General features: G+C 49.6%; 10 protein-coding genes across 10 annotated transcripts; 6 read left to right on the top strand and 4 right to left on the bottom strand.

The window, feature by feature from the left end:
• Positions 1-1,078: 1,078 nt before the first annotated feature.
• On the bottom strand, positions 1,079-2,497 carry gel1 (1,3-beta-glucanosyltransferase gel1; the record flags this gene model as incomplete). Its single annotated transcript, XM_001265677.1, has 2 exons — positions 1,079-1,840; positions 1,901-2,497. 2 exons carry the CDS (start codon positions 2,495-2,497, stop codon positions 1,079-1,081), a joined length of 1,359 nt encoding a protein of 452 aa, XP_001265678.1.
• A 3,161-nt stretch (positions 2,498-5,658) lies between these two features.
• NFIA_033460 (sterol desaturase family protein) lies at positions 5,659-6,396 on the bottom strand (the record flags this gene model as incomplete). Its single annotated transcript, XM_001265676.1, has 1 exon — positions 5,659-6,396. The coding sequence occupies one exon, from the start codon at positions 6,394-6,396 to the stop codon at positions 5,659-5,661; it is 738 nt and encodes a 245-aa protein (XP_001265677.1).
• A 709-nt stretch (positions 6,397-7,105) lies between these two features.
• Positions 7,106-7,741, top strand: NFIA_033450 (YbhB/YbcL family Raf kinase inhibitor-like protein; the record flags this gene model as incomplete). Its single annotated transcript, XM_001265675.1, has 1 exon — positions 7,106-7,741. The coding sequence occupies one exon, from the start codon at positions 7,106-7,108 to the stop codon at positions 7,739-7,741; it is 636 nt and encodes a 211-aa protein (XP_001265676.1).
• A 1,989-nt stretch (positions 7,742-9,730) lies between these two features.
• On the top strand, positions 9,731-10,573 carry NFIA_033440 (putative GPI anchored cell wall protein (Dan4); the record flags this gene model as incomplete). Its single annotated transcript, XM_001265674.1, has 1 exon — positions 9,731-10,573. The coding sequence occupies one exon, from the start codon at positions 9,731-9,733 to the stop codon at positions 10,571-10,573; it is 843 nt and encodes a 280-aa protein (XP_001265675.1).
• A 597-nt stretch (positions 10,574-11,170) lies between these two features.
• On the bottom strand, positions 11,171-11,805 carry pex4 (putative ubiquitin conjugating enzyme (UbcJ); the record flags this gene model as incomplete). Its single annotated transcript, XM_001265673.1, has 2 exons — positions 11,171-11,508; positions 11,649-11,805. 2 exons carry the CDS (start codon positions 11,803-11,805, stop codon positions 11,171-11,173), a joined length of 495 nt encoding a protein of 164 aa, XP_001265674.1.
• Positions 11,806-12,220: 415 nt separating this feature from the next.
• Positions 12,221-13,519, top strand: NFIA_033420 (endonuclease III domain-containing protein; the record flags this gene model as incomplete). The annotated part of the gene is made up of 1 exon (XM_001265672.1): positions 12,221-13,519. The coding sequence occupies one exon, from the start codon at positions 12,221-12,223 to the stop codon at positions 13,517-13,519; it is 1,299 nt and encodes a 432-aa protein (XP_001265673.1).
• Positions 13,520-14,044: 525 nt separating this feature from the next.
• On the top strand, positions 14,045-15,514 carry NFIA_033410 (uncharacterized protein; the record flags this gene model as incomplete). Its single annotated transcript, XM_001265671.1, has 1 exon — positions 14,045-15,514. The coding sequence occupies one exon, from the start codon at positions 14,045-14,047 to the stop codon at positions 15,512-15,514; it is 1,470 nt and encodes a 489-aa protein (XP_001265672.1).
• A 409-nt stretch (positions 15,515-15,923) lies between these two features.
• Positions 15,924-16,849, bottom strand: NFIA_033400 (pirin family protein; the record flags this gene model as incomplete). Its single annotated transcript, XM_001265670.1, has 2 exons — positions 15,924-16,438; positions 16,501-16,849. 2 exons carry the CDS (start codon positions 16,847-16,849, stop codon positions 15,924-15,926), a joined length of 864 nt encoding a protein of 287 aa, XP_001265671.1.
• A 1,837-nt stretch (positions 16,850-18,686) lies between these two features.
• On the top strand, positions 18,687-21,008 carry NFIA_033390 (putative DNA helicase; the record flags this gene model as incomplete). Its single annotated transcript, XM_001265669.1, has 3 exons — positions 18,687-19,249; positions 19,359-19,391; positions 19,463-21,008. 3 exons carry the CDS (start codon positions 18,687-18,689, stop codon positions 21,006-21,008), a joined length of 2,142 nt encoding a protein of 713 aa, XP_001265670.1.
• A 2,552-nt stretch (positions 21,009-23,560) lies between these two features.
• On the top strand, positions 23,561-25,222 carry NFIA_033380 (uncharacterized protein; the record flags this gene model as incomplete). Its single annotated transcript, XM_001265668.1, has 1 exon — positions 23,561-25,222. The coding sequence occupies one exon, from the start codon at positions 23,561-23,563 to the stop codon at positions 25,220-25,222; it is 1,662 nt and encodes a 553-aa protein (XP_001265669.1).
• Positions 25,223-25,757: the final 535 nt, after the last annotated feature.

Here is a 25,757-nt window from a genome sequence, read left to right as displayed (position 1 = left end):
CCAGCAGCAGCCCAAAACGAATGACGGCTAGAATCGCCGAAAGGAAAGAAGAAAAAAAAGCGAATGAATGGATAAGTGATCGATTGAATGAACAGCCATCGTGGCGAGGACATCGTTCATATACACACCCATCTCTCCTCAAGCACGGACTGGCTCTGTATCGGAAAACGACCGAGAAATGAAGGACGGCACCCGGTGGATTGGAAGAACTAGCCCGGTGGGCTCGTCAACGGCTAGACTAGATAGAAACCGACGAGAGCATGATTGCTTCTCCGATGGAACGAATGTTGCATGCGCCGGCAGGAAATAAGCAAACCAAGAAGCGCCGGCAAAGGTCAACTTGCACCGTGTGGGACGCGCAAAAGAGAGCTAGATGAGTCTGGTTTCATATTTCAACGTCGGTCGTTTGAGCCGTTAACCCTCGATACTGATATTGCCCACATTTCCATCTAGTCGAAACAGTTCCCCTCCCAGGACGTTGATTATGGAGTGGATGGATCAATAAAATGTTGTGGTTGATTGGTCGACCGAGTCAGGATGCCAATAAGAGCGTGTCGGAGCTGACACAACCCGCAACGATATTACCTCGATATTAGGAGATGGAAAGTAGTGTCGATGAAAAATGTCGGTAGTCGGAAAATGTAAAATTACTATTGAGGTCAGTCATCATAGTATGGTTCATGGAGAGAGCTTATCCTGTTAACACTAGGCTTGACCAACTGCCCTACGGACAGGCTGGCAGCAGTAGTCTCGTCCCAAGAGTCTTCAGTGATTTGATGGGAGGTGGGTCAGTCACTGCCAAGGGTACAAACACTAGGCGACCACTGCAAATCGTTGACCCGAAAAGTTGAAAATTGAGTCATTCAATTAATCTATAAGAGGCCAGAGAAGCCAACCTAAACTGTACATTTTCCCGGATCTTTCCTCGCTGGGGAGTGAAATAACACCACGGATGATTCATCAGTTGAATACAATCCCCCCATCCTAGACCAGTCGGGTGCCTAAAGAACCGAACTGAAAAAAGAACTAAAATCGTGGCAATAGGACAATTTGTTCAAGAGGGTATGAGAAGAGCAAATTACAAAAGGACGAGACCAGCGCCGAAGACGGTGGACAGGAGAGTAACCGCACCGACGACAACGGGAGCCATGGTCAGGCTAGGGACAGTCAGGCCAGCTGCAGCGCCCTCGGAAGAGGTGGAGGTGCCGCTGCTGCTGCTTCCAGTGGCAGAGCCAGATCCGGGCTCAGCAGTGGCAGTAGACTGGGTACCACGGTCCTGACTGCCAGAGCCGGCGAAACCAGGGCCCTTGCCAGCACCCTCAGTCATGTACTTCTTGGCAGGCTCGGGGATGGCAGGAAGAGCATCGTTGTCAACGTCCCAGTTGGGAGAGTCCTTAGCGGGGCAAGGGTTGGCACCACCAGTCTTGTTGTAGTTGCCGTCGCCGGAGGGGTTGGAGGTCTTTTCGAACGCAGTCTTCAGAGCGCTGAAATCTGGGAGCTCCTTGACGTTGTTGCCGCTAATCTCCACCAGACCGTAGTTGCTGGCCTCCTGAGAGTACTCGTACACGAGGCCACCAGAGTAGACACCAGTCATGTCCGTGGAGTAGAGGGAGCCGACTTCTTGGAATTGACGCTTGTTGGTGTTGCAGCCGTATTCGGACAGGAAGAGAGGAAGACCGTAGCCAGTGAAGTTCTTGACCTTCTGATCCCAGCCCGAGGTTGTGAAAGAGGAGGGGTCGCACCAGGAGTAGTCGTTGAAAGCGAAGAAGTCACTGCGCTCGTCATCGGGACCGCAGTTCATATACTGAGCCATCTGAAGACGGTTGGTGTCGATATCGGCCTAGAAATGGACCAGTCAACAAGAGGTCACGAATCACCAGTATGTAGCATAGGAACTTACAGCAGAGTAGCCGACAGGAATCTCACGGTAGTTGCGGCTACGGATGTACTGACGCAGATCACGAGTGACGGCCTTGACATAGGGAGCAGCAGAGGAGGAAGGGCCATCGTTGATAACCTCGTTACCGGAGAAGAAAGCGAGGGTGTTCTTGTAACCGGCGAAAGCATCAACGGTAGCGAAGATATACTGGAGGTAGACATCGTTGTACGACTCCTTAGGCTTGGCACGGTTGATGGAGTACTTGGGAGTGTTGACATCGAGCACCAGATAGATGCCAGCATCAGCCAGTGCATTCATACACTCATCGTGGTTCTTGGAGTTGTCGACCGAGTAGACACGGATGGTGTTCAGGCCCAGCTCCTTGAACTTGGCAATGTCACGCTTGCAACCATCGGCATCAGCGATGGGGTCAGCCAGGTCGGAGGAGCCACCGGGCTGGTAGTCGACACCGCGCATATAGAAACGCTCATCTCCCTTGAAGAAGGCATTACCCTTGACAGTGATGGGAGTGACGTCGTCACGGGCCTTGATGGAGGGGGCTGCCAGAACGGTGGAGGCACCGACGGCGAGAGCTGCAGTAACAGCAGAGGCCTTCATTATGAGTGATGTGTGTTTGTCAGAGAATCGGATAAGTAGACGGCTCGAAGAGAATGGCGAGGCCGTGAATTAACAGAAGTCAATGTCAGCGAAGGAGAAATGGAGAAGATTGTATAGTCTAGCGAGTGACGATATCGAGGATTAATAAAGGTATGAAGGACTGGAGAAAAGAAAGGAAGAATGGATATGAACGACCGAAGGGATATGCAGGAAACAGAAACAAAAGAGGCAGGGAGAGTAGTCAACTATGGAATACCCAGGAAGGGTGGCAGGGCCTTAAAACCAACCAGGACCCCATCCCTGAGAGAAACAGGGAACGCAAATAGAATTACGGTACCGTTCCCAGAGTCTGGGGTGCCAGTGGATAAGAATAGCACTGGAGATGGTAATACTTTTACATACACAGGGATAACCTTCCACATTCACAAGTAGACACACAGGACTCGTCATCACTCTGCACCTGATTGACAAGGAAGACTGCTCTGACCATCTCAGTGGCCATTGACAAGCAATGTGGGGAAAGAGAATGGGCCTTGTCTGACACTCTTGTGGATCGTGGGCGTTAAAAGACCCAAAGATCATCCGATCGGCCAAGCGTGAAAGACTTCAAACTACGAAGGGAATGAATTCAGCTGTGCGGATGGAGATTATCATTGGGTGGCAAATTGCAGAGTACTACCTCTCTACCTTCCATCTGAGTTAGGCTGAGGTTCTGAAACATTCCCACAGGCAATTTATCTACGGAGTACGGTACTCACTTCCCACCGAAAGAGAATGATCCGAAGAGCAGTCACAGCAGCTTGATGATGATTGACCCTGTTGGCTGCCGCGGTGGGGAATCGCCCAGGGGCGGGTGGAGCTTTGGCTTATCGCCCTCAGGAATAAGGGCTCAGTCCCTGAGACCCTGGATAGCAGTCGCAGTTGCTGATACGGAGTACTTTGCTTCCCTCGTTACATTTTATCTTGGGGAGTGCTAATGACTGTCTAAGATGAAGATGCTCTGAGGAGTATAATATTTTGTATAAATCCCGTGCATCGGATGTAGAATCATGTATGATTCAACCCACCTTTTCTTACAGTCCCGACTGAGGCGGGAAAGCGATCCGGCTGGGTACTGATTTGACATTCATGGCTCACTACAGAGGTAGGGAGGTAACCCGATCATAAATGCATCGATCTATCTCTCCAAATCCAGTCGCTATATTTTGAGAGTGCATTCAACTTGCCAGCACATACAGTGTCTCAAGTGTTTGTGTTGTGGTCCGGTCGTGGAACAACGTCCTTGCTTAAGTACCTACGGAGTAGCTAGGTCCTAGATTACTTGCTTGGCAAGACTTGCTGTGTGAGCAATCATAGCAAAGCTAAATAAAAGAAGACTTCGATGCAAAGCCATTTCCAATATCGTTTAATACCAATCCCAATTATCAAGAAACAGTGACAGAGAAGACCACTGCATCAAAGATCCTTTGATCCTTCGGCCAAAAATAGGCAAAGCTTGACGTCAATCCATGGGCGCCACCAGCCGCTTAGAAGAATCTGGACTCCGCCTCTCTGATTGGGTGGAGGAAGACAACCACATTCCAAGAATTGGTAGGGACAGGTGAGCATGTTTCATGTTAGCACACAAATGTACGGAGTATCTGGGATTTAACATGTCCTTGAAATATCAGGCTTGATCCTTCTTTGGAGAAGTAACGTGGATTTCAGCTTAAGTTCGGGTTCCATAGGAATAACACTACCACTCCATCTCCCGCTCAGTCGACAATCATAATAAACGGCCTATGGAGGTAAATCGCTATTGGTCTCTTGGCTACTATTTCATTCTGAAACTCTTAATACCATTCTCTTAAGTGGAACGAAACCCTCGAATACGGAGTATCTTGGTGAATATGACCCATCTTATGCCTAAATTAAGAGCAGACGGAGTATTGTGGCAGCCTGGCTTGTCCTCGCTGGTCTAGACCTGCCGGCAATATTCTAGGGATTCCACTGGTGAAGCCTAGCCCTGCCCTCAGAATTCCCTAATCAAAGAACTCAATCGGCTATCTTTCTTACTTACAGGCGATTCTCGCTTTTATTTATAAAGAGTGATTCATCTAAATCTCTTAAATTTATATTCCTGGTTAGACTATCAAATGACCTGTTGGGACTGTTGTGGAAAGCTGCGGTGTCCATCAGCCCAGAGATATATAACTACGGCATATGGAAAGTCCGTGTGGACTACTCCGTAACGACTCTAACAACCATTTGGACAGACGAGCGAAGCGCATAACTTGAATACTACTATTTGGCCCTGACGCAGTACGAAACATCGATAAACTATATTCCAGCATGCTCAAAATAAACTACAAGTGGCCTCCCAAGAGCCTACTCGCATAATTGAGGGAGAACAAGTCAGAACATACGCTTTCCTGTGTCAAGAGCACGATTTGAAGGCTCCCAAAAACTTGAGTTGATAGTAATGCAGGACAATGACTATCGAGCCGCCAACGCATGATCCCAGTGTCAGACCGTAATAGCCCAATCACCCTGTATTATCAGGTTTATTGCAACCACCCTTCTCATGAAGAATTCCAGTCTATCTTGTCATTGAGATAGCCTTGCGCATCAACGCATCCCCGCTTGCTGATCGGTTACGGTATTACACAGCAGGCAGCCCAAACGGCGATGACCGAAGCAGAGGTTATGCCTGCCGAAGCGTTGTCTACGAGCTACACGACTGCTTCTCAACTAACGAATTGATCCTGCTGGATGCGCCGAGTCTGAGCCTCCCGGAGGGCCTACGGGTTAGTCCGTCGAGCGGATGGAAAGACCGACGAACGTGGTTTCGATGAGCAAGTTGCCAAAATGTCGGGGTTTGATTACAACACGGTGGCTGTAGCGCGATATGTGACACCAAGACACGGAGAGTGCGCTAGGAGCAAGTTAAATGTAGTGAGTACGTGCTACATGATACTGGCACACTTGCAGCCAGGATCTAGGATGAGACACTGAAGAACAAGATGTCAAGGCTTCATGATGCATGTTGTGTTAAGCAAGAGTTTTGACGACTGGTATCACATGAATGATGATTTGCAACTTGCCGAAGCACAAACTGCTGAGATAGACAAACATTTGACTTTTTGTCGCATGTCACAAATATATAAATGCCTCGATTATCACTATTCCTTCCGTTTCTTTTCAAGCCTATCAGTCCCATGCAGCCAATCTAAAAGGCCGATAGACCCATAGTTCAAGTTGAACTTTTCATGATGCAGGTCGTGCATTTTCGCCTTGTTTTTGAAGAAATCGTACCCACTATGTACTGTCGCGGTGTTGGCGAGCTCGTAAGCCAGGAAGGCCCAGAAGGTAAGGATATGACTCCCCAGAATTTGCGGTGGCAGAGTGATCGGAAGCGTATTGGCCACAATGTGTTCGATGGGATGGGCGTACTGCGCTGCCAGTGCGATGGGTGCTGTGAATTTATGATGCCGCTTATGGATTCTGGCGTAGAAGAACGGACTGTGAAGAAAACGGTGACTGTAATAGAAGAGCGCCTCTCTCAGAAGTATACTCAGGATGAAGTCACGAAGGAATTCGGCCAGGGGTGGCAACGAGGCTTGGATTCGAAACGCTGAAGTCCCCCGTTTGAGAACAAAAATTTGGAAGAGATGCAGGCCCATGGACAACACTGAGTTCTGCGCGACTACCACGAAGCATTGCCAGATATCACGTCGGCTAGGCTGTCTGGGTGCTGGCTGCAATTTGTGCCGTTGCGAGAAGGACGGGAACAAGGCGTCTAAGGAGAGGTAGCAGAGAGATGGAAGCCAAAAGGAGATGACTTGAATCAGAACTGTGCCCGCAAATTCGATTGCCTGCGGAGGATACGAGGCGACAATGTCTTTCCACGTGCTTTCCATCTTGAAGCTTTTGAGGGTAATAGTTCGTTGGTAAACAGAAGCGACTCCGGGAAGCTTGTGGTAAGTGGGAGGGATGTGGTGAGAATGTAGGTTAATGATTAGAGGAATACCTCACCAAGCTCTTTCCATAGTGCATGGCTTATAGCATGTCTCTGAACGTAACATCATATGAGATTCTGGAGATTTCAAGGTGTTGCCTCGGTAAGCTTCAACATCAGATGGACAAAGATCCACCCTGATCCCCGCACGTCTGGGGTGCCTGCGATAGCCGAACACGATCAACAACCCGCATCAAACTACTCCAAATTAACACAATAGATACTAACGAGTTCCTCTGCTCCTCAGACAACACTCCAGCCTGCCACTTTATAAGAACTGGGATTGTTAAGTAAAAAGGACATGCGGTCGGCGTTCATGGAGAGAAAGCGCCAGCGAATGTTCGTGCTATGGCTCGACAGCAGCTTCCATATGCCGGTGATTCTGCTCTTTCCGTAGCTACTGTTGCAAAATGTCCTCTATAACTCCCCCACAAAGCGCTGGAATTGTTCTTTAAACACTCCAACACTACTTTGTTTTGAAGAAAGACTGCTTTACAGCTTATCCTTCCAAAGTCATCCTTTCAAGAACTTCGCATTCGGAAGATAACAATCAAATAAAGGTATGACGTCGAGTTGCCTGGCGAACGGAGACTTCTGACCGTCACTCGCAGATGCATCTTATTGCTTTCACGTTGAGATGCCTTATGCTGGTGGTCAGCGTCAAGGCCCAATATGAAAAGCTATTCACAAGCGGGCCAGCTTTTGTCAACTTCCCGTACCCCACGATTCCTCTCAATTGTTCCGAGATTGGCCCATCAGGCTCGCCTTTGGGTGTTGACCACATGAAAGAGGGAGCAGGATTCTTTCCGGCTCTGGAATGGCCTTCTCCCGCCGAAAATATCCGAGAATACCTTCTTGTGGCCGAGGACCCCGATGCTCCTCTTCCCCATTCGGCCATTCACGGGGTATATTACGGAATCCCACGCGTTTTCACCGGACTCCAGCATGGCGACTTCCAAGTGAGCAGAACGCACAATGACTCGTATATGCTCGAAGGAGGATTCAAGTATGGGAAGAACAGACGCAATACTGTCTATCTTCCGCCCAACTCAATCCCGGAAGATGGTCCCCATCGTTATTTTTTCGAGCTCATTGCTCTGAGTGCACCGATCGACCGAAGCAGGCTGAGCGACAGGGCGACCCTGAGGGAGATTGCCGATGCCATCTATGGCAGGGTTGTCGGATGGGGTGCCTGGGTGGGCATTGTCAACAATAACCGTATTTCGATTGTGAGAAATGGTTCATAGAGTGTCTGGTTTCGCTGTGTTTCGATTCCCGGACGACATGCTCCTGGATAAGGATTGGCAGTGGCAGCACATATTACTGGCTTTGTCCTTGAAGCTGTTCTATGTCTGTCCGCTTTCTATATTTTCTTTTTGTCAAGTCACGTTCTATTGTTAGACCAATCAGTCCGAAAGTCTAGCAGAATGAAGAACCTTACAATTGCCAGTCGCATACTGTTGTTCGTACTAAGACAGGTTGTTACCTGAATCAAAGTCGATGCTCAACACTCAGGTTAGAGTGCTCTCGTCGATTGGATCAGCCTCATAATAGTGCTGCCAGATTTCGGTCTCAGACTAATCAGGGATATTTATAGTAGGTAATATGTTTCGGCAAAAATAGTGACAGTGTCTCAGACTATTTGGAGAGAGAACCAATTTGTGGCCCTGTATGGTGGGTTATGGACATCCACCAAAAAGGTAGACAGACGCCCTTGGCATTCTGCATAATACCGAAGCACGATCTCATCAAACAACATAAGTACCGAGTTCCACCAATTTGCTTGTGTTGATGGCCTGCAGACTGCAGAGGCACAAAGATGGACCTTGGGCTAATCAAATGTGTAGTAATAATGGGTAAAGCAATAATTCCACTAATCTGGGCCTGAAAACAACCGGCGATTCTCAATGCAGCAAGGACCAATCATATGATCGAGCGTGTAACCGCACTCAGGCAAGCCACAGCCGCAAAAATAGCAGATCTGGATTCTGTTAGAACCACGCAAGTCACAACTCTTCCTAATGCGGCATCGGGCGGATGAGCTCCTTGTCCGGTTCAGCAACCATGCGATTCAGGTTCAACATTACATGATCCAGGGATTCTCTGGTCTGTTTACTGGCCTGGGATTTTTCGATTCCACTGAACGTCTGATGAATTTTAATGGCCTCTTAGCCGCGCTCTATCACGATAAATGCAGTCGCATAGATATTCAGATTATTTAGAAACGCCAATAATGGCTATCAATTCTTGCGTAATCCTGATCTCATGCTTGTGCCCTGTTTGATTGGCTGTGAGAGGCTCGGTGATGATGTCGCATCCGAAAGCGAATCTTGACAGAACCTTGTGTTACGGATTAGGCCGACTCCTAACTTGGAACTGCATGTGTTGGCCGTTCCCCTCCTCTTTCCCTGGTTCCATTAGTCTCAAGTATCCATTGTCGTTCAATTACCATGTTCAAGTTGAGACAATAGAGATGGTAAACATGAGCAATATTATTTATACGACTTGGGTAGATTGACTTTTCAGCTATCCGAAACATGATAAATGCTGAGTGATAAGGCTGTTATCAGAAGCTGATACATACTATTAACAGCAACGGAGGTTACTTATTCTTTTATTCAGGTGTACATGCAAGGAATGAATTGCATAGTTCGTAGCATTGCCACCTTCTAGTCTATTATTACTGGTAGGTATCAGCCTTTGTTTTGCTGATGTCTTTTTTTGGTGGTAAAAGTCCGAGTTCTCCTCGGGTTCCGTGGCTGATCCACTGATAGTATCAAGGCGCAACGTCCTGATTGGTCGGTTACTCTATGCTCGACTGAATGCGAAGCCGAAACAAACGACTTTTGGAGTCACTAAATCGCTACTAGCCTTAGGCCTTCACTAGTCTGGTTTTCTTTTCTACAGTTACGTATCCTGCATTCAAACCGGGAACAAACAAAAGGACCCGAACTCCTTCTGGGGGCTCCTCGTCTTCTCTTCTTGCACATAGTTCTCTTTTCATTGCAAATTGGCGTCCAACTTGCTGCAACTGCTATTCGTCAAGCAACTTACCTGACGCCTACCGGTTGCTAATCTTAGCAGTTGATAATCAATTGTCTCACAGCATTGCATCTCCTCGCATATCCTCGCATATCAGCCTATTGCTGAATCAGGCAATCTTCCGCACTTCATTTGATCTGAATTCCCTCTCCATCCTTCACAGATTGCGAGGTCAAGTCCGTATATTGACCACCATGAACCCGTTAATTCGCTTGCTTTTTGTCTCTCTGGTCGCGTCGTCAGCTGTCGCAGCTCCAGCTCCCGAGCAGTCCGAGCCAGTGCCGGTTCCTAAAGAGGATACCTTCTCTGCCAACCTCAACAACATCAATGAGAACTCGATTCACAGAGCTCTGCATCTCATAGAGAGATTCCGCCATGGTGTCTTCCCCACTGACAGAGACGCCATTGATGCCATCCAGAGAGAGGATCGGTCACTGGCAGCGCATCTGAACCTCGCAAGAGACATTGCCAGCAACGCCACCACGTCTTCGCCCAATCCTCCTGCAACAACGACCCAGCCGCCTACAACTACTACTCAGCCGACCACTTCGGAAACGACTACGACCACCGAGTCACCCACGACGACTTCCACCCCATCCAATCCCCCTCCTACCACTACCGAGACGCAGCCTACTACTACAACCACCACAAGCGAGACCACAACGTCGACTACTCAGGACACCCCCGCCCCCACCACGGCTACTACTACCGCATCGACTACCAGCTCAGAAACCCGCACAACTCTGACAACTGCCTCCTCCACAACTGAGGGTCCAACAACCACCAGCAAACATACCACCACCCGTACTCCCTACACGTCGACCTACAAGAGTACCACCACTCTGCCCAATGGCCAGCAGAGCACCGTCACAGCCGTGACGGTCGTCTACCCCACGGGGGACAGCTCCAGCCCAGACGCCACAACGACCGGTCCGGCCCCCGGTCTGCAAACCGGCAGTGCCGCATCCATCACCGGGCTCCAGAAGGAGCTGCTCGTCATGCTTGGAGGCGCGGCCGCCGTGGCCATGGCTCTCTAGACAGCCGGGCAAGTTGGTAGTCTCACCTCGAACCCTATATCACCCTATTAAGCCGAATATCCTGGTTTTATGGTTGTGCTCACAGGTTGCGTTTATTTGCATCTGATGGCGTTTATTCTTGTTTAATATTTACTCATGACATGACTCCGACCTTTTACGATCCTTTGCATAGTCTCCGGCGTCCGACTGCTGTCTCTCTTTTCGAATATATGGTCCAAATGGTTATTACAGCGGGTTATTCTTGTTAATATCTTTGCTTTTTAGCGTATCATGTCTCTCCTTATCATTGCCAGGCCATGGTGATCCTGTCTTGTCCATAAACGTGCATATTTGCAAAGCAGTTGCGTCTGAAGATGGGTATTTCATCTACTTCGACAGTTGATACCAGTGAATAATTACAGCTCCTCGGGGAAGCTACTTCTAGTCTCTATAGACACGTAGACAAGCGTCGAAAGGAAAACAGCTATATGCAACTCCAGATCCGTCGGGTATGTAGGTGTATATACTTAACAGATGTCTTTACCGCTCTTCGTAAAATGATCAAGAAATGTCGGGTATCCGCCTTTCATCGCCCCCATTCGAGCATTTCGACTCGACTCACCGACTAGCAGTCCCCTGCCCCTGCCATCTCTCCTCCTCAGTCCAATATCGAACGATACTCTCCCACGCTGGTATATCCCCGTCGCGCAGCAGCGCCGCCACATCGACGTTCAGCGGTGAATCCGGCCGCGGGTCAGTGAGCAGCTGGTGAATGGCCGTTAACGTCGTCGAGAGTGTGTAGACGGGGCTCCAGTGCTCGGTCGTCAGGAGCGTGAGACATATCTCGCCCGTTGTGAAGGAGATGTTGGGGTGGGAGATGCGAGTCATGAAGCGGATGTTGGGCGGCGCGAGAGGGTAGTTCGGTGGGATGGTGATTTTGAGACCCCAGAGGCCGCCTGAAATACCCGTATACGTTAGCATTGTTGAACCAGATACTAAGATGACGTTATGTCGAAGAAGGTATGTGGCTGTGGAGTGCGAGAGTAGATAGTGTCGGTCGCCGTCGGCCGACCGGCGGCTGACCTGAGTAACTCACCTTCGTACGGTGTGCCTTTGACGCCCTTCAGGACTGCTTCCCAGTGTAAGAGGTCATCTTCGTCTACTGGACCGAGATGGAGCAAGGCCTCGTTCGGGGATTTGGTGTAGTCTTTCAGTTCGCGGAGGAGGCGTTGCGTCGTCGAGTTTGACGCCATAGCAGGCAGTCCAACAATGTGGGAGCTGCGGGCGCAATCGATGACCAACGAGGTCAGGGGTTTGAAGTGGCTGCTTCGGGGAGGATGTGGCTCCCGACCGTGATTCTAGAGGTTGAGATGAATGAAGGAGAGGGTAAGGAGTTTGAAGCAGCTCTCGAGGTGATGATTCCCCGGAACGTCGATAGGATACTTGCACCGAGGTTCAGCTGGCAGTGGCCGTGGGTCTTCTCCATGTCACTGAAGAGTTCCGCGGTCTGGGCTTCCGTGGTCGGGGAAACCATGTGTAAGCAGCTTAAGCACCACCTGCTAAGATTTTGCCCCTTTGTATGGGGATCTTCACATTATTCATATGAAGCTCCTATGTCCGCGAAATAACATAATCAATCTCTTCTTCTACAAAACTAGACAATTAACAATGCGTACTTCGCGCACTTCCAAAGAGACGGCAAGTTTTTTGCAGGCTCTCTCGCCCCCTACGCGACGCCAAACGCGTAGTTCGTCAAGGACAAATGTCCTTCAGCGCTTTGCCTTCAATGCTGGCGCAAATGGCCATGCTGAGACTGCGCCTACGATGACAGGAGCACAGTTTCAGCAGAGTGACGGTGACGATACTTCGTCGCTCTCGTCAGCTGATACTGTGGACATCGAGGATATCTTGGAACCCCCTCTGAAAAAGAGGAAGAGTAGTCCTGGCAGCCCGTCCACCAAGAGAGCGACACGAGCACCCGGTAGGACCGTTACAAAAGGCGAGGCCGTCAAGGTGGAGTCTGCGAAACCAAAATCACGTCGTGTACCAGCCCGCAAGATCAAGGGCGATGATGGTTCAATCCAGATAGAACCGCCATCGAACTGGGAGACCATCTATTCCATGGTCAAGAAAATGCGTGAGAACAACCCGACGGCTCCTGTGGATACCATGGGCTGCGCGGAGCTCTATTGGCGATCATCGTCTCCCAGAGACAAACGATTTCAGACCCTTATTGCATTGATGTTATCGTCCCAGACCAAGGACACAGTGACAGCTGTGGCTATGCAGCGGTTACACACCGAGCTAGGGAACGGAAGAGCCCCAGCGGAAGATCCCATAGTTAAGAAAGAAGAGCAAGAAGATATTGACCTCAAGTCATCACAGCCTCAGAGAGATAGCACTTTGAATCTCGAGAACATCTTGGCAGTCTCTCCTGAGAAGCTCAACGAGCTAATCAGGACAGTTGGCTTCCATAACAACAAAACCAAGTATATCAAGGCAGCGGCCGAGATACTCCGAGATCAGTACAACTCTGATATACCCTCGACCGCTGAGGAGCTCATGAAGCTGCCCGGCGTGGGCCCAAAGATGGCATATCTCTGCATGAGTGCTGCCTGGGGGAAGGACGAAGGAATTGGAGTTGATGTGCACGTACACCGGATCACGAATTTATGGGGTTGGCACAAAACCAAGACACCCGAGGAGACACGCATGGCATTAGAGTCCTGGCTCCCTAGGGATAAATGGCATGAAATCAACAAGTTGCTTGTGGGCTTAGGACAGACAGTTTGCCTACCTGTTGGCCGGAGGTGTGGCGAGTGCGATCTTGCTGGAACCAAGTTGTGCAAGAGCGAAGTCAGAGGACTTCTCTCAAAGAAGAATGCAGGAGTGAAGCTCAAGGATGAAGGTCTGAAGGATGATGACTTGGCGTCTGGAGGGGCAAAGGTCAAGGTAGAAGGGGTGTGAAGTGCCCTGGTAGTGAATGCCCCAGGCATTGAATGCGAGCCTAGATCGGCCCCGTGATAGCGCGTCCCGGTACCGGGTGCAGTGTTTACATGTTCGGTCAAAGGAATCACTTCAGTTAGCATCTTTTCATTTTATCCATTGCGTTCATAGAGAGCATCTGCCGCTTCTCAGTGCTCTTGTGTGACCTCCTTTACCTGCCTATCTCGCCCCATTGTCTCCATGACGGCTGATAATTAATCTTACACTCCCTGGTCTTCGAGACGCGGAGCCTCATTCAACCTGCCGATCGTTATGGGTAAGTCCTAGTCTGCTCTTCACTCGGACCCTGCTACCTTCCTAGGTCAACTTCTGACCTCTGCAGACGAGTCACTCCTTCAGCGTCATCGCAACGGATCCCTGGTGGGACGGCTCGACCCCGATGAAGAGTCCTTCTTTGCATTATTCGAGTCGTTGAGCACGGTCAGATCATCTGAAGACCAAGCGTCTAACTCCAAGGGCGCAGATCGAGAGAAAGACGCCACAAGCATGTCTGGTTCCAAGAAGGGTGGCAAGTCCCTGTGTCAACTTCCAGAAAATGCCAAGCTTCGGATTCTGGAGTACATAGGACTAGTACGGCCTTGTTTGATCGATATAACGGGTGAGGCACACAGAGTCAAACAGGCTATTGATCACACGTGCGACACGCGTAATCTCTTCCACACACGTGGGAATTGGTCCACCCGCGCTGGTCGACTCTGTGATCATCCACGACTGCCGACAGAGGTGCTCATGGTTTCTCGTGAGTTCCGGGAGGACCTGGGCGCCCTTTTCTGGTCGCACAACCGCTTTAGTTTCATACTTACCAATTTGAACGACTGGGATTGCTTCTTTAACGCCGTCGATTGGGCCGCAGAAGACGTGAGATATTTGCATATCGAAATGCGTACCTGGGACAATCGTTTCATCAAACCTGGCGCTCAGCGAAATCTTCTGCGGCTGTGGTCTCGTTTCTGCCGTTATGCCGCTCTGGAAATGGTCAATCTCAGATATTTCAGTCTCAAGTGCAGAGTCAAGGACATGGCAGTGGCCCTCAAGATAATGTCTGCCATGGACCCGTTCCCTGCCCTCTTACAGTGTGCTTTTCATTTCAGTCACACCCCGGAAGAGGATATACGTCCCGTCGTGAAGAGAAATGCCCTGAGATTGACTGGCAATCTCGGTGAAAATCGTACCTTTCCGTACTTTGATCTGCCCAAAGAAGTGCAGCTGATAATACTTGAATTCCTGTTGGTGAACCAGTTGGACCCCTACCTGCCACCTGGGGGCCGGGTACCAGGCGTCGTATCGTTCATAGATCGCAAATCTCTGCGCGTAAATGAGTCTCGCCCGCTCACATGCTGCGGCACCTGCTCTCCGCTCAAGGCGGCGTGCTTCTGTCGTGCTCGTCAGACGGCGTATTCGACCACTTGCTCCTGTTTTTCGTCGCCTGTAGGGTACTTCCTTGTTTGCCGGGCACTCTATGAAGATGCGCGCCGGATCTTCTTCACCATGAACCGCTTCGCCTTTGTGGAGGAAGACCCCGATCTCATGATGGGCTTCATGAACAGTATTCCAACCTCGTCTTTCATGTTGATTCGCCATCTGGTTTTCAAATTCCCGGCGATGCATCGACACCCCGCAAAGCCTAGCCACAAGCCACACGAAGACTCTGCCATGGTGTCCTGGTCAGTGTTACGTCGCTTCATACGAGAGCATTTTGAACTTTCGCGCCTTTCTCTCACCATCGTGGACTTGGGTACCAGAGCCTCTAGTTGGCGCAATGCAGCACCGCATCGGAACAAGTACGTGAGGAAGCTACTCGAAGCTTTTCAGGATCTGCGAGGACTTCGGGAGTTTCGTGTGTTTCTCGAAGATGATCAATCCTATGAGCTGACTGCGGAGCGACTTGTCATGGGGCGTGCGGTTGCAAGGAGGCCTTTGGACTTCAAATTTCCGTTTGTCGAAAATGGACATTAAAAGCGGCTTGTCTTCCTTGAATGGGCCTACTGGATGTTAGGAGGGAGAATCTCGAAAGCTCTGAAAATCGTCCTTGCTTTGGTCATATTTTCTCATCCTTACTGCCATTTGAGCGATGTATCCAGGTCAGTGAGATTAGAAACGTCTTATTGATTTGATTTCAAAGTAAAGGAAAATTCAATCTTGTGGCCACAATCTTTTCACTCTTGATGATATCGATGAATTCATGCGTAACAGGATCCAAACTTTGAGGTGTAACAAACATAATTTACTCTGCAAATTTGTGTGCAACTGATGTGAGGTGAGTCAAGGACCAAAAGAAGTGATTGCTTTTCCTGGAAGTGAAGATTCTTGATCCGGATTTCAAACAAAACGAAAGTTTTATATTTCATTATTACTACCAGCCTCCTCAATTACTGTCCAGCACAATAACCTCAGCCTCAGCCTCCCCAATACTTTCCACTGCAAGCATATCACCAGCGTTCACTCCAGTAACAAATGCACCATCGCCTTCTTCTAACACAGCGTCTTCCCTTCCATCTAGCCTGATCTTCGCTTTGCCCTGTTTAGTCATGGGCAGATGGATATATACATTCCTCTTCTTCTTCGAGCTGACTACATCTCCAGCGCCAACATTCCATTTGAACGTTGTGTTAGGCGCGATAATTCCAGCTCCCATGAGAAAGTCCGCGTGGATGGGAATCGTGTCCGGAATTTTGGGACGAGCAGCCTCTTCCTCTGCGGGGATCGCGTCTGGCCCTGCTGCCAACGGCGACAGGATCGGAACGAAGGCCTTCCGTTTAGCTTCTTCGCTGAACGACATCGTGTGATACTGCGGTTTCAGCCCGTACTTCCAGGGCAGGACCCAGATTTGAAGGAAATGCACCGGTTTGCTCGATTCGTTCTGCTCAGAGTGCGCAATTCCTGATAGCCTGGTTAGAGTCTACACGTGGCCACATCATAATGCATCAGGAGCAGGTACTTACCAGTTCCCCCAGTCGTGAATTGCACATCGCCCCTTCGCATTCGGTAGAATTGCTTCCCCTGCGCACCTTCCGCACCCTTCTTGATCATGCTGTCGCGATGTGTCAGCTCACCGTTGAGAATATAGCTGAAGATCTCTGCATCCCGGTGCGGATGCAGAGGGAATCCATTCCGAGCAGCGACGCGGTCTTCGTTCAGTACTCTCAGGCAACCGAAGTTGAGGAAGCGGTGGTCGAAGTAGTCGGCGAAGCTGAAGGTGTGGTACGTTTTCAGCCAGCCGCCGTGCTCTGCGTATCCGCGCTCACTGGAGCGACGGAGTGCGATCTTGATGTGGCTGAGAGGTTTTGACATTATGAATTGTTGTCTCTGAGTGTTCCGATGATGTAGATGGACTTCAGCGATTGCAAACAGGCTGGCTGGTGAAATGAAGCGACGACTAAATGAAATGTATCAATTCTTATCAAAAGATATTGCTCTTGTGATAGATTTTAATTCTTGGGGAAGGGACAAAACGGTTGTCTGAACTTGAGCATGGTATATATACATCCTCGAGTTGTGGCGTCATTGAACATACATTGGATAGGGTTAAGCTTTATCAGCATGAGATAAGGCCTGACAAAGAGCTCCAAGAGCCGGACCAGAGTTTGAAGTGGGTACCGTCATCCCCAAAGAACAAGCTACAATGTAGTAGAAGAGCTTGAATCATTAGTCAAGTGGTAGTTATTAATGGATTGCCGACATTGAATCAGCAATGATTACTTTTGCTTATGTCTTTTTTATTTGCTTCAACAAGCAATTGTATGTTTTTTTAAGGTACGAAAAATATTGTCACGTGGTGGGGACAACCCCATCTGTCAACGGAGACCACCTGTACGCACTTAAATATATATAAGGACGGCTAGCCTAATGCACCTTATTCATTTTCCTGAACCAGTGGAATTATTTGTCGTAGATAATATCAAGGCCATAGAATTAGACTCTCGACCGATAAATTTATATTTTAATCTGATTTGATTACATTATTATTACTATACTTGTCTATAATGAGAGGTGCCCATTGACCCAAGCGGTTCGTCGCTGAGCCGTGCCACGTAGGAAGCTCCGCGTACTTTAGTGTAGACAATCACATTTCTGGTGTTAACCTCAGATGGGTACTCTGGCTTTCACAGATGTCCCTAAGACGTATAATCAACCGACGTGTCTCACCAAGTATAACCAAGTACCAGCAAGGAGCAATCAGTTCGGAGATCATGATTCTTATCTCAAGCGGTAATTGCCCAAGCAAGTCTTGTCCGAAACTGTCTTTCATATTTTCGCTTGTGTACTCGCTGAAGAGACCTTCCATAACCGACGCAATTTCTCCGCGTTCTTCATGTTAGCATTTAGAGACGGGTCTGGTTGCATCAGCAAACCTTCTCAATCTTCAGAAGTAGATTCCTTGGAAGGCTCGTAGCTATCCTGTAGAAAGTTGTAGCAAGCTGCATGGAACCAGACTAATGGATACGGCGATCGAAAACAGCGCGCGCATGAACACCCACAATCAGGGACAGAAATCACATTTTGATCTAGGTCTATCCATTATGTTAGACGTGCACAGGTTGTGATTCAACACTTGCAGCTTGTCTGCAGAGCACCCATAGAGACTGTCCAATATGAGTGTCTTGTACAGAAGTCATTGCTGGTAGATGGATTGGAAGCACGGCGGAAACTCAGCGTCTCGCTTCAAAGAAGCGATATGTGCTGCCTGAAGCTCTGATGAGCAAAGGTGGCTCGCGCTCATTATACAATGATCGATGCCCCTGTAGGACCGATATCAAGCCTTCACCTTGGACCCATTGCCCATATAACGAGAACAAATACCGGTCATCCATAGTAAGTTAGTGCTTTGCATATGTGAGGGGTGGGCAACGTATACAATGGTGGTTAAGTTGGTTATACAACAATGACTAAGCCAGATCGCAATGTTGCCCCTGTGGCATACACGTGACAAGGTATCAGGTCCGGACATACCTAGGTTATCTCCGACCACTTCCAAAGCTCCCAAAGCCAGGTCGGTTGATAGGTACCTCTCTACAGGTGCCATTACCGCAAAGCTCGCGTACGTTCGAAATATTTAGTAAGGCTCTGGTGCTTATGTGAAGGCTTCTATCCAATGGTATCATAGGAATTCAAGTTCTACCTTCCCACTATGTCTCCTGAACCGATCTCGATACCCCGCTTCGCACAAGCGCAATTGCAGCTACTACTTCAAGAGCACGAAGCTGAAATTTCCTCCTCCTCGCTGGCCAGCACCGCTGCCTCAGTCTCACCTTCGACGCGTCGGACTCTACAAGCAACGGGCTATGCGCTGACGGGAATTGTGTTATCGCAATGCCGAACCGGACTCGGCGGGCGCGTTGTCGGCGAGTTCACTGCCGATGCAGCTGTATCCTCGAGCAAATCTACGACGAACAAGAGCGACAATGACAGAGCTGGTGCTGACGGCGAACCGAGGCTTGGTGCGCACGGAATCCGAGTCGGGGATATTGTCCGTGTGAACGACACGAGTGGGTCGGGAAGCAAAAAGCTTTCGAAGGATAAGGGTAAAGCTGGGGGGAAAGATGCAGTTGAAGCGTCCAAGGGTCCGGAAGGGGTTGTTACAAGAGTTGGAGAGAGAAGTATATGGATTGCGTTTGGACAAAGAGGTGGGGGTGGCCGATCCAAGGAGGATGACGAAGCCATTGAGGAGCTCTGGGGAAAGAAACTATGGCTGTATGTCCTCTATCGCTCAATGCAACACCGCTCATTGGTTTTTGGCACTGCCTCTATATTAAGGGCAGTAAGCTGTTCCTACCCGACTCACGCTAATGGCCGACTGCAGCATAAAACTTGCAAACGACGTGACGTTCCGACGGTATGTGGGCTGCCTCCCCCGTGGCCCTTGCTGAGACTGAACTTGGGACATTGAATGGCTTACGTTTCTAGTATGAACCAAACCATGGAGAAAATGGCTAAAATGACGGACTCGGATTACTCGCACTTTATGCGAGTTGCGTTTGGACATACAGCTCCAATGCAACCAGATTATGACGCCATTGGCCCCGTTGAGTTCGTTGATCCCACTCTAAACGATTCACAGAAAGAAGCTATACGGTTTGCTTTGGCGTCTAGAGATGTGGCTCTCATCCACGGACCTCCCGGGACAGGCAAGACTCACACTTTGATTGAGCTGATTCTTCAAATGGTCAAACGAAAGCTCCGCGTACTAGTTTGCGGACCGTCGAATGTCTCCGTCGACAATATCGTGGAAAGACTAGCTCCCAACGGGGTACCAGTAGTACGCATTGGCCATCCCGCTCGTTTGCTGCCGTCAGTCCTTGAGCATTCCCTAGAAGTACTCACTCATACGTCAGAGGCGGCAGCGATCGTCAAAGACGTGAGGAAGGAGATTGATGAAAAACAAGCTAGCATCCGCAAAACCAGGACCGGTCGGGAGAGACGGGCAATCTATGATGACCTGAAAGAACTCCGTCGAGAGTTTCGCGAGCGGGAGTCAAGATGTGTGGACAACCTGGTTCGCGAAAGCAATGTCGTCCTTGCCACGCTCCATGGGGCTGGCGGCCATCAACTGAAAAATCAGAAGTTTGACGTAGTCGTTATCGATGAAGCCAGCCAAGCTCTGGAGGCTCAGTGCTGGATCCCCTTATTGCCAGCGTCTAAAGTGGTCCTTGCGGGAGACCACCTGCAGCTTCCTCCTACCGTCAAGTCTTCCGTTGAAAAATCGAAGAACGCAAAGAAGAAAGGGAAATCAGACACGAAAGACGCTTCAGCCAGTTCTGCAGAAATTATTGGCGATTTTTCTCTGGAGACAACGTTGTTTGACCGACTTCTTTCGTTGCATGGACCCGGTATCAAAAGGATGCTAACAACACAGTATCGGATGCATGAAAAGATCATGCAGTTCCCATCCAACGAGCTGTACGAATCTAAGCTTATTGCCGCTGAGGCCGTGAAGTCACGTCTCCTTAAGGACTTGCCCTATCAGGTTGAGGAGACTGATGACACGAGAGAGCCAGTCGTATTCTGGGACACACAAGGCGGCGACTTTCCCGAGAAGACTGAAGATGACGATGTAGGGAAAAAGGAAGCATTGCTTGGCGAAAGCAAGAGCAACGAAATGGAAGCTTTAGTCGTCGCAAAGCACGTGCAAAACCTCATACAGGCCGGTGTGAAGCCTGAAGATATCGCCTGCATTACTCCGTACAACGGTCAGCTTGCCCTGCTTTCTTCCATGCTCCGAGAAAAGTATCCGGGTCTCGAGCTCGGGAGTGTGGATGGTTTCCAAGGCCGTGAGAAGGAGGCCGTGGTGGTTAGTCTTGTTCGTAGCAATTCTGAGCACGAAGTGGGATTTCTGGGGGAGAAGCGGCGTTTGAACGGTATGTTCTGGTGTCTCCTCCTTTCTCTCACTGTCGATTGGACCTGCCTTCCATCTTTACTCGTGGCTAATCTGCATGCATTCTATGTCTTTTAGTCGCCATGACTCGTCCAAAACGGCATCTATGCATATGTGGTGATTCGGAGACAATCAGCAAGTGAGTGCGCCACAACCATAAGGTCTTTTTTCAAGGGATTGCATTCGCCTCTGTCAGCTTTGTGGACGAGTGCCGGCAGCCTGCTAACGTGAACTGTTTGCTCTGCAGAGGGAGTGCTTTTCTCAAGCGATGGATGGCATTTCTCGAAGAACATGCGGATCTACGCTACCCAGATGCTGGGGAACTATTGTAAAGGAAGGCGGGTCTCGAAGATGGCAGACAGTCGCTCTTGAGACCAAAACGTTACGATAACCAGGTTACCGACACCAAGCCGCGTACTGCCCTGAAAGACAAGTGTTAACAGCCACTTGCTCCCAACAAACCGGTCCCATTGGACCAGGCTCTGAGGGACCTTTCTTCTACTGCTCGCCGTACACTGATGCCGCACGGTCTCGTTGTTTGTCAAGACCCTACAATAACGGATGTAATTAATCCTGAACCCGCAGATCCTCGTGCGTCTGAGCGCAGCTTTCCCCGCAACTTTTGGCTGTTATATCTTCGAGATCCGCCTAGATCGGTACTATTTGACTGGCCAGAATAGTCTCGACTAAATGCGAGGGTTCTGAAAGACTGCAGGCCTTCAAATCGCGTGCGGATGTCTGTGTATATGACGAGGCAGGGGATTATCACAGCTAGAACGGTTGAGGGCAAGTCTAGTCTACTACCCGCTAAGCATCCTACGTTAGGTCGTAGAAATATGTGGTTAATGCTACCTGAGATCATTAATTGCTTTTGCCAGAGCTGTAGATACCATGTGCTACTATGCATTAAATGGGGAGCCCAGACTCCAGAGAGCACATGGCACTAACTCTTTATCAGCTAGACGCCTCCTTAGGCCCACTTCGTACAGTCCCTACTCCTTAGCGCATGCGCTCATTCTGCAGATAAGCCGTGTCAAACGGTGTCATTGTTCGAGATTCTGGACATGGAAGTCCGATATCTTTCATTATTATTATCCATTATTCAAGTCAACCCTCGCAACACGCAGGTAACTAGAAGGGAATTCCAAATCCGAGCACCCACTTGGCGTGTCTCAGCACCTCTCACCGTCTCACAGTTACCGTCTTACAGACTGATGTTCAAACACAGATCTCATGTTCCACTCACTATTAGCCTTGGAAGTACGCCATCTTGTCATTACAGGCTCTCGTTGATTTTGCGGCTTGTTTGATGTCCAAGTATTTGGCCCCAATAAGCTTTCACTACATGGATGATAGCGACCTTCACTGACAACATTTATCTATCTTGCACACAGATGATTCGCAGCACAGACCACGAGGAGTTCCAGACCAGAATAATCCAGAAGGCTACGATCCTCAACTTTGACCGGGATTGAGATTCAAGCGACTTCCCACCCCCTGACAGAACTGAAACTGCCTTGAACGCACCAACGCGGCACTAACAGCCGCCGCCAAACATCCGTTCTTTTTGTTGGCCCACTTGGTCGTCAAGGCCCGAATAGTCTTACCAATCCGCTGTTCTCTTTGGATAGTCCTCGATGGTGTCTCCGATGATGATGCTGTCAGGAATTAGTAGTTTGGATCTTGACTCCGTGTCTCCATACAACCCGCCTACTTTGTTACCTGCTTAGCTTCCATTCTCTCAGAGACTTCCTCCTTGAACAACGTATCGGTCTCACAATTCTTGGTCTGGCCATTATTTTGCTCACTTCAGAAATGTGTGTCTGATGCTCTGACACTTCTACGGTCGAACCCCTGTCGAACGTCCCCCTCTCACTTAGCCTGACTCCAGTTGCAGCCCGTGTTCTTGTTCCCGATTTAGGTCAAACGCATCGGTCATGCATCCAGACCAAGCGTCGTGTCTTTCGTTGCATTCAGTTGTCCACGATTATCTCAATTAGGCTATATTGTTCCGATACTATCTGATCCCATGCGCAGCTACCCCCCGGTTGTCCTTCGGATTGTGTGGAGATATCGACGTCTGACAAGGCCATCTCAACCACCGTCACCTACCGCCCCGGTAGCTTCATTGTCGCTCATTTGATCTTCTGGTCACCTCTCTCTTATTGCGATCTTCGATTCATGGAAGCTTGTCATTATCTCATCTGCATTTCTTGTCTCTCGTTGTGGATCGAACATGGCCTCTTAAGATATCAAACCAACTGCTTACACATCCTTGATACAAGTCTAACGTAAGAATCAATCTTGATAAAACCCCTCCTCCGGCTCTCTGCGCTAGCTTTGATCGTGTTATGCGGAATACTTTGCTAACTGCCCCTCTTGCTTCCAGGCACACTCTCCTTGCTTCGACCCATTGACTGCCTATATTCGAGATACCCCATATGTTCTCAGTCGATATCTTCTCACACACTCGCTTCAAATAAGCTTTAAGCTATACTCTTCTGCTTGGCACAGCCCAGTTTCACAGATACCCTCTGAATACCCGGTTTTAATAACAATCATATCCTTACAGCGGCCGATCTCAGTCGCACTTTGGCTGGAGATATTATACACGAACGATTTGAACGAAGATGGCGGGCTCCAGCTTCAGTACGGAAAGGAGCTCCGTGCAGCTTCGCCGTCACTCTACTCTAGCACAGGAGTCATATGAGGGCACCGCTCTACCACAGGTGACATCCCAGCAAATGGTATTGAGTCCCCGTGGACCTCTACGCGGCTCGAGGTCTCCTATTTTAGCGAGCGCATTGCGCGGAAATTCCCAAGGAGCAGCGCCCCTGCATGCCCAAGACGCATTGACAAGAGGGCCCAATACGCATCGGCGAACAGGAAGCACTCTGAAGACGGTCATGCGAAAGATCTTCACCCGCAAAAGGCGGAGTGATACTGACGATCTTGACGGTGCCGTCTCGGATTCTCCCACCCCACACTCGCAAACGCCTCGGTCAAACAAGGATATGACCGAGATTTCCTTCTTAGAACTCCAGAGTCCAAAGTCACAGACGCCAAAGTCGAGCAGCCCTCTTCAACGGGAAGGTGGTTCGCGCATGCTCGAAGCTAGCTCTCATAGTTTTGCACCGGCACTTTCTTGTCGCCGGCGAGCTACATTACCCAGCTTGATCATGTCCGAAGACGGCCGAAATGCGATGGAGACAGTTTTTAATACGGATAACGCAAGATGGAGCCGGGACAGGAGCTCTCACGCGAATAGTGACCAGACGGACCTGCTACGCCGCGAGGACCTTCGAGTAAAGAGACGATCACGAAGTGCTGATGCGCTTCGCGCGATGGCACGAGATCACCAAATGTCCCCTATTCAGTGGAGACGACGCAGCACTGAGACAACCTACGTCAATTCATCAGCTTTTGATATGACTTCAGACAGCGAAACGTCCGACCGGCCTCCTACAAGAACAACAGTTGCTAGTACATCCGAAACTCCCAGCGAGCGCCCAGTTGAAGGGCCGCAGAAGCAGGAGGAACTTGACAGCATAACGCCGAACATTGGAAATCTCGTAAACTGCATGCAGCATAGCGAAGACATCTCTCTCGAGCAGAGACTCACAACGCTAGAGGTCAAGTTAATCGACCTCGAGTTCGCCATTGCTCGAATGCAGAATGTCCGCGCTGAGACTTCGCCGGCCGAAGCCCCGAGAGAAAATAAAGTCTCTACCCCGACTAAGAGCAGGCGACATGTCCGCAACAAGTCATCAGCTCATCTCCAGCCTGCCGGCACCGGGGAGCTGAAGAGCGACGAATTCACACCGGACGGTCGGCCAATCAGCACCGCTACAATACGACCCAGCAATCTGCAGCGATCGCGAACTCTGCAAACACCATCCTCGACCTCGTTAAGCGACTTCAGCGGGATCTCAGTCCAGCAGTACAGTGCACTGGTCATGCTCCTGAGAAGGGAGCAGACCGCGCGAAGAAATCTGGAGACTCAGGTTACCAGTCTCAAAGAAGACATCGAGCAACTGCAACGGCTCGCTAACAACTCGATATCCGTGGGCACGATGTACCCCATCCGCAGCCGAGAGTCTCAGGAGCTTGATCGTATGAGGAAAGCATTGGCTCGCTGTCCAACGGACTCCGTGACCTGCTCGGAAAAGATCGGCTCGCCGTACGAGAGTGAATCCGAAGTGGAGAGTCCTGGGGGCTCTTCCAGGGACGACGTGTTCGGGCGGCCGAAGTGGCAGTGTAACCGGCGCATTGAGGTTGCTCGTATGATATGACATCCCTCAGCTGCTAATTGCTTCCCCCGGCTTTCGGGGTCATACAATGTAGAGATCTCATTTATTTAACCTCATGTTCAACGCGGCGGAGGCGACCAGCCTCTTGAGAAACATTCATCAATCCTTTCACCGCTTTCATTCTTCTCATTGCGCCATTGATACCCTTCCATGGCGTCTGATTTACTAAGTTGGAGCTATCTCAAATCTCTTTCTTTCATGACTGATCCAAATTGTTGAACAAGTGATCTTGATCGCATTGGCCGTTGTGGGGCCCGTCATGACCCTCTTGATTTATTCATTCACAGCCCTGATTAAGTCTGTACTATGATACCACCATTCACTTGATCTATAATTCCTTCCTTATACAGATACCAATAGATTGAAGGACATATACAGGCTCCGGAAGTAAAACAGAAACTCCAAATCTGACCCGTCAAACAAGAGATGCAGCAATCAACACTATTACTACGTACTATCTACAAGAACCATAAAAGCCGACTACCGACGCTAAATGCCATGCCTCAACCCAGCGCAG

This window comes from Aspergillus fischeri, genomic scaffold (assembly GCF_000149645.3).
Source record: "Aspergillus fischeri NRRL 181 1099437636247 genomic scaffold, whole genome shotgun sequence".
Taxonomy (NCBI): Eukaryota; Fungi; Ascomycota; class Eurotiomycetes; order Eurotiales; family Aspergillaceae; genus Aspergillus; species Aspergillus fischeri.
This window is presented reverse-complemented; position numbering and strand designations above follow the sequence as displayed.